This window comes from Watersipora subatra, chromosome 2 (assembly GCF_963576615.1).
Source record: "Watersipora subatra chromosome 2, tzWatSuba1.1, whole genome shotgun sequence".
Classification (NCBI taxonomy): Eukaryota; Metazoa; Bryozoa; class Gymnolaemata; order Cheilostomatida; family Watersiporidae; genus Watersipora; species Watersipora subatra.
The window spans coordinates 12,893,079-12,901,126 of record NC_088709.1 but is presented as its reverse complement, the minus strand read 5'-3'; the positions used below and the strand labels follow the sequence as shown (position 1 = coordinate 12,901,126).

The 8,048-nt window shown below is 33.1% G+C and overlaps 1 protein-coding gene across 1 annotated transcript; it reads left to right on the top strand.

Annotated features, from left to right (window-relative positions):
* Positions 1-6,336: 6,336 nt before the first annotated feature.
* LOC137387964 (coenzyme Q-binding protein COQ10 homolog A, mitochondrial-like) lies at positions 6,337-7,692 on the top strand. Its single transcript, XM_068074481.1, has 3 exons — positions 6,337-6,355; positions 7,137-7,238; positions 7,355-7,692. Exons 1-3 carry the CDS (start codon positions 6,337-6,339, stop codon positions 7,690-7,692), a joined length of 459 nt encoding a protein of 152 aa, XP_067930582.1.
* Positions 7,693-8,048: the final 356 nt, after the last annotated feature.

Below are 8,048 nucleotides of genomic sequence, written 5' to 3'. Positions count from 1 at the left end.
TATCGTCATTGTAATGCTGTCACTTTTAGCACTGATATTTTATAACCTATCGTAAAAATTTGTTTAATTTTTTAACCTCAGCTCGAAGAAGTACATATCATTGTCTGATAATCATGACGAACCTGTTGGTCATCTGTGATAATCGAAAAGTGCTGCAGAAATTATTTGCAAAGTATTGGGTCACATGATCAGATTACGACTTGACGATTAGATCAAGCCGAAACAAAACTGTAAAGTAGCGAGCATCTATATTTGATACGGGGTCTTCGGTAAAACCCGAAGTGTTTGTTATAAACTAGTGCTACGATAAGTTTTATAATGAGCTTTTTATTGGCCTTTCAATTCACGTGAGAACATCACCTGACAAGACAATAACCAAATGTAATGAATACGTCAGAGAAATAAACAGATTTCAATCTACGGCGGCTTTTCGTTTTTGAGCTTTTAAGAGCTTGTAATCACATTTCCACATATTTGGCACCTGCAACACAACAGAGTAAAACATGGTGAATCTTTTGATACCAAATAACTGTAATGTGAATTTTGCTGCAAGTCAACCTTAGTGTTCAGTCAGCTTAAAGTCAGCTTAGTGGAATTTTCCATTGGTAATATGCCAGGCTACTAGCTTGAAAGGTACAGTTGTTTGACAAAGTTTTAAAACCTTGACAGTTGTTTTTATTTTTCTTCTAATTTACTTCAACTACACAAAACACTTCTCTCATGGTATGTAGTTTGAAAGTAAGAAGGGGAAATGTTTTTATATGTTAAATACAAATCAATTTTCTGTCCCAACACTTTTTTTATTACCCGGGCAACGCCGGGTGGTACAGCTAGTATATATATAAATATCAGTGTTTGTCTTATATATATATATATATATATATATATATATATGGGTCAACATTGCTAGTTATTAATTCCAAGCAAGCGTTTCAAGCATGAGTATCTTAACCAATGTAATGGCTATTTGCTCGATGAATCCTTACTGTATTCCGTGTAACTGAATTTTTACGAAACGAAACAACCTTGCAACCCATCAAAAATCTTTTTGCTAAGCAATTCCATTTCTAATTATTTTTCAAACGGGAGAACCACATCGCTATCGTCATGGCAATAAGAAATTCACCACATTCATTCAATGCAAAGTAAGCAACAGAAATTTTTTGAGAATGTGATTCACTAAACAATTTTATACTTGTAGAGAATTTCATTTTGAATAAGATGGATTTTACAGTAAAACAATATCTGCATTGATTCTCGAGTTATTGCATAATAAATATTAGCGGTATATCGAGTTTCCGAAAATCTGTTTGAATTAATTTGGTCAAAAGTAAAAGAGTTGATGGTTAAGTGCGCTGCCTTTAGATATGGAGGTCCTGAGTAGAGTTGCCCCGTTTTTGGTGTCGGTGCTGATATGGGTGTTAGTTATCTGAATTGGTATCGGCCGATCTTTTCTTGAAAAATATGAAACTTGAGATATTTTTACAGATTAACTACTGAGCAGAAAACAGTATTTTAGCCTGCTACACTGATAATGATTATCAGCTGCAAGTTCCTTACTCTTACCTAATGAATTATGGGCCTGCCACACTATTTATTTCATGTCTATAGCCTGCTCAACATCAACACAGTTGAGGAACCTTTTTGCTTTAGTCAGGTAGTAATCACAAAGTGTGGTATTTCTCAATAACAGCGATGGGATTTATTGCAGCCAACCACTAACATGATAACAAAGAAGGGAAACAAGAATGCAGTGTAATATTTTTATTTACTAGCATTACGAAAGCATTTTGAGCAGACAATGCATAAAGTTATCTATCTCTCTCTTGATCCTGACGATACAATGCAGAATGCATTGTTTGTATCGTACAAAATAATTCCAGTGGCTTATCGATATTTAGCCTGTCCTTCATCGTCTATGGCAAGTTAGTCCCTTTTCTGTGCTACTGGCTACATTGGTAATAATAGAAGAAAGAGACTTCTCTTTGAGAGAATTGAAACACTAACAGTAATTAAAAGAAACATTGATTTGCCCTAAAATCGTACAGGCGTATAGTTCGTTCAGCAATAGAAGAGAGACTTCGTTATCACAGAGAAAGCTGTACCGCTAACAATAATTACTATTATTAATTACAAATTACAAGAAACATGAACTGTTTTGTTACTACATGCATGGTATGTCAGTATGTGAATATATATCTCTTTTTTCCATCAATACAAACAAATACATTAATATCTATATTTTCTATAATAAAATGAACAATTATCTATACAACACAAAATATCTGAATCAGAATATTTTTCGATAAGAATCGGTATATCGAATCGGTATCTGAATCGGCTGATGGATTTAGAATCGGGACATCTCTGGTCCTGAGATCAAATCCAGTGTCAATTGGATTTTTTTTGCTAGATTTCAATTGCTATAACTAAACGCAGGGTCTAAAAAAAAGACAAACACTGAGATTTATATTTATAAATAGATTAGCCCAAGATCTAGAGTTGCATAGGAAATAAAATAATAACCCAGTGAATTTGAGTAACTTGAGTAGTATAGCTAGTAACTTATTATAGTAAAATAATAAGTTATTAATAATGCCTTTCCGCCACACTATTCCGACGAAGTTCTACTAGATCCATAGATTGCGAAGGTAATTTTAAAAATGAATAAATTTTTAGCAAAAGCATAAGTACGCCAAGCCAACAATTCAAAGCTTTGTTTCTGGGAGTTAAAAATGTGCATTAATCAATCGGTTTTCTTCATTTCCTACAAGTAAGAAGTGAACATAACTTTTAAACATAAATCTAATTTACTAGCCAAAACTTCCAAAGAAAATTTGCAGCAAATATTATAGCTAGGTAAAACAATAAAAAAGTTATGAAATGAAAATTGGTGATAGTAAAAAGTTATAATTTTGATAATTAGTATAGGCCTATGTATTCATGACTATAAAAAATATCACCTTTACTTTAGTATATTTATATAGGAGACTCAAAGTTAATTTACCTCCATTCTGTCTTCCTCTGCAGCATAACACTGCTGATGCCTGTCAGCTTTGACCATAGGCTGCCTGCTCCAATCTCTTACCAGCTGTTGCTCAGAAAACTCCGAGTCACATTCGCTCGAACTTGAAGCCATTTTTAAATTATGTAAAACTAAGAAACTGTAGAAACGCAATGAATCAGTAAATTCTCTAATGACGGGAATTTTTGAGATCATAGACAACACGTTATACGAGCGTTTTACAGACGCTCTAAATAAAATAAATAAAACCAAATAAAACCTACTAGAGAACTTGTCTAAAGAATTACCATAAGAATCGTTCTGCCCTATTTTTAACAACTGATCCATTCTTTTACTTCTAGCAAAGGGTTAAATGGAATAAGTAAATTGTTGTATGGAATGATACTCCATTTGTAGCAAGGCATTTATGATATAATATTTCATTTTTAGCAAGGCACTATTTGGTATAATCATCGGTGGTCTCATCGGGCTGGCTGTCATCATTTTTATTCTTGCAGCCTGTTTAGTCAACTCAAACAAAAAATCTAAGAGGTAGACACAATCATCAGATACTTTTAATACATTATATTATTATACATACATGTATATACATATATTCACATTTATACATAAATATACAGATATTTATACATACACATTGGTATCCATATATATACACAGGTACATACATAGCTGCACATATATATATAGGCTCTATATATAAATATATATATATATATATATATATATGTATGGTTATACATACATATAACATGATTATATATGTATAACCTTATATAACTTGTTTATATATGAATTATATATAAACAAGTTATATGTATATATAATTTGTTTATATACAAACATGTTATATACTGTGAATACGTATATATGTATATACTGTATATATATGTATATTATCTATGCATATACATATTTAAATATACTGATATGCGCATTTATCTATATACATCGGTGTATAGACTACAACCTATCTCAAAAGTCAATATTTTTCTTCACTACAAATCTGTTTCGCGGTGTCGCCCATCAGGTCTCCTTGTTCGGAAAAAAACACCTGAGGAGCAACAGAGATGGGCAGTGCAGAAAAAATTTGATTTTCAAGATAATTTCTAGTCTATATATAGAGATATACTATTGTTGAATTGCTAGTTTCCTAATGTTAGTTCACGAGTTCACGTTAAGTTGCATTTAATGCTAGTTCTTGTAACAATCAGCTGTAGATCAGTAGTTTGGGTGCCGGCTTATGATCAGTAGGTCAGTGGTTCTAGTCACATAAGAACCATTGGTGGTGCTAGGGAGGGCATTTAACCACAATCGCTCCTGTGCCAGAACTGGTCATCAGTGACTAAACTGGCTCCCTATCTGGGGTTCAGTGTGGATAAGGAGGGTGCCTAGCAACCTTGCAGGACTACAAACAAAACCTGACAAAGGGTGGAAGACCTCCTCTGTGAGCCAATGCCAGCTAGCTAGAGATGGTGTCTCAATAAAAACACCTAACAGAAGGTGATGGCAAACCACAGTTGCAACCTGTCAAGAAAAGTCATGTTTGGAGAAAGTGGAGAGAAAATTTTATGCTTATGTTCTCACAGCACATGATACTCAAAAAGAGTGAAGTGCTCTTTATATTCTAAGTTATTTATATTTTACATTCTGCACCGGTATGTATGAATATGCTATATATGTATTTATATAACATGTTTGTATATAAACAAATTATATATACATATAACTTATAACTTTATATATAATTCATATATAAACAACTTATATAAGGTTATACATATATAAACATGTTATATGTATGTACATGTGTAACCATACATATATATCTACATATTCATGTACATATATAACCATATACAGTACGCGCTCCTACAACATAAATAATACGTTCCAGGAATGTTCACGTTGTAGGGATTTACGTTATAAGAACAGTAAAATACGTGTAAATTGCCCAATCCGTGCCAAGATCTTTCCAAACTCACCGCTTCAGACATACAAAAAAGGAAAAACTTGACTTAACTTTGATAATTTGTGGGCTGTACCATAACTGCAGCATTGTTAGTTTACACTGACAACTTTTCTCCTTTTTATAATCAATCTCACTGGTTTTTATAGACCATTATTGCGGTAATTCTACAAAAAGTCGATGGGGACCTCACATCTTCGACGTTCATTTAAAAACGATTTGCTTATTTATCTAAACAGCACTGTGTACTCTTCCAAGTAAAACTAATAACAAAGATGTTATATGTAATTATGTATACAAGAAAGCAAAACAAATTATTTTACAAAAAAAACATTACTACCTGATCATCGCCTACCTGTATCCAGGTGCTCAAAGTTAGGATAAAAAAGAACTTAAGTCGATACTCCAACTTGTGACATTCGAATTGGTAGATCGACGCTGTAACACCTGCACAAATAGATCGCCTTTGTATTCATGAACATTTGCGCAGCTACCCTATTCTATGTTTTGTTAACACATTTGACCATCTATAACGACAAATAGATTGTTGCGAAAGTTGTATATGAATATAATATGTAAGTTATAAAGCTATGCGCGTGTCATTTTTCTTTCGCAAATGTAGGGAGATAGATTAACATTCACATCACATTCAAGACCTTGCCTGGCTTGAACCTTTACATTATACGACATTTTTACATAGTAGACAGCAAAAAATTCACATAAATTGTTTACATTCTCTGGAATTTCCGCTATAGGAGGTATACGTTATAAGAGCGTCTCCTGTATATATCTATATATATATAGATATATCTATAATCGCAACCGTATCGCTTATATATGTACAGGAGACGCTCTTATCACGTTCTATATATATATATATATATATATATATATATATATATATATATATATATATATACATGTATATATATATATATATATATATAGAACAATATATATATTAATATGTATATATTAATAGATATATATATGTATATAGTATATGTGGTTTACACTGTAAAGTAAAGTGCTCAATAATCGAGTCAATTAGAGCTGTGTATGAAATTTATTAAAAACTACAGGTTAAAATCATTACTACTGGTAGTTTCATGCAATCGCGTTGCAATTACACAAAATCTTCAACAAAGACTCCGTAAAACTAAGTTATAGCTGTACTTCAAACATCAACCACATAATTAGCGGGCACAATAAACAAGCACTATCGCAACCAACCGACATCGACAGGAAATGCAGCTGCGAAAAACGGGAAAATTGCCCTCTAAATGGAGAATGCCTTTCAACTGCATATTATATCAGACAACCGTAGAGTCTGAAGAACGTGATGCGCAAGAGACACAAACGTATGTAGGCTTCACTGAAACAACTTTTAAAACAAGATTAGCCAACCACAAAACATCTTTTAAATATCTTACTAAAAGGCTACAAACAGAATTGAGTAAATACATATGAGACTTAAAAGACAAGAACATTCGCTATAGTATAACCTAGAAGATCATCAAAAGAGCGCGGTCATACAACACATCAACAAAATCTTGCCAGTTATGTCTATGGGAAAAGTACTTCATCGTATTCGAACCGAAGTTAGCCAGCCTTAGCACTAGAAGTGAGCTGATATCCACATGCCGGGATGCTAGAAAACACCTAATTAGCTCAATAACATAATTTGACTACATATTTGCTGTATACTATATATCACACAATAGTATTAAGCCTTCAGCTTTATAAAGTAATTTTATAGCTTGTACATTATACATTTTAGTCACTCTACCTGAAGACTGCAACGCGATTGCATGAAACTATTAGTAGTAATGATTTTAACCTGTAGTTTTTAATAAACTTAATATATATATATATATATAAATATATATAAAATACAATGAAATTAATCCTAGTAATTTTGAGCTTTTTGGTATTACTATTCTGTTATAGTGACTGCCATTCATATTTTCAATGATTTAAGATTTCACTATCTGCCATCATTTTGTATGGAGCGGTTATTTTGGTTACCCTTCTGTTCATTCTTTATCTGATGAATATACATGTAGATCTATACTTTTACTGTATGTATGTGTGTGTGTGGGTGTGTAGGCCTACATGCTCTGCCGCTCTACATAATTGTAGATAGTTGCAGTACAAACGAGTACAAAGGCTTTGTGCCCTGGTGTGTAGGCAGCGAAGTAACGGAGAGAGCACCTGGCTACGCCAAAGCGGCACTCAAAATAGGTTTGGTTTAGTGGTTCATTTTACAAGTTTTAGCTGTAATTATCATGCCATTAGTTTGTCTTAATCTCCACAATTTACCATTTGAGATTTTAACCTCAGGGTCTTTGATTTTGCAGGATTTCCTCCTTTACAAGAAAAGTATACCTCAGCTCTTACATTAGTCAAACCCAACTTGGTAAAGTCTGTATGCACGGATGGTAGACTCTTCAACCACTTGGTGACAGTCTGGCGTTTCAGTCCAGGGCTGCCTAACGTTCAGTCGTGTGTCCTGGACTTTTCAGTCAGTTTTGAATTTCGGTCTGCCCTCCACTCCTCTCTCGCTCGATTGTTTTTTGATGAAGTAGTCAAGCAAATGGTAAAGAGTTTCCTGTCAAGAGCTAAGATTTTGCATGGAGCACCATCCTTCAAACACTCTCAGCCTAAAATATTATCTATTAATAAAGGAAATTCCTGATACTAATATTACTATGTCATTTACTTAGGATATATTTAAAATACTGAGCAAGATAGAATAAATAATTTCTATTTTTGTTGACTTTAAATTTATAAGCAAAGTTGCAATAGCCTTATACGTTTACTAGCATAATGCCTGGCCTTCAAAGTAAGTAAAGTTATTGCACAGAAAATCTTTTTACCAAATGAATCAGAATAGCTTAAGCTAGTAACTTGAGCTACTCTAAATCTTTGCTATAATAAGTGCCCCGTCTGTCAATTTAAAGCAGGGGGCTCCCAACATTTTTCGTTCAGTTCCCCCTTATACCTTTTCACAAATTTGATTTCGAATGCACTTTCAACTCGCACGACTAAAAG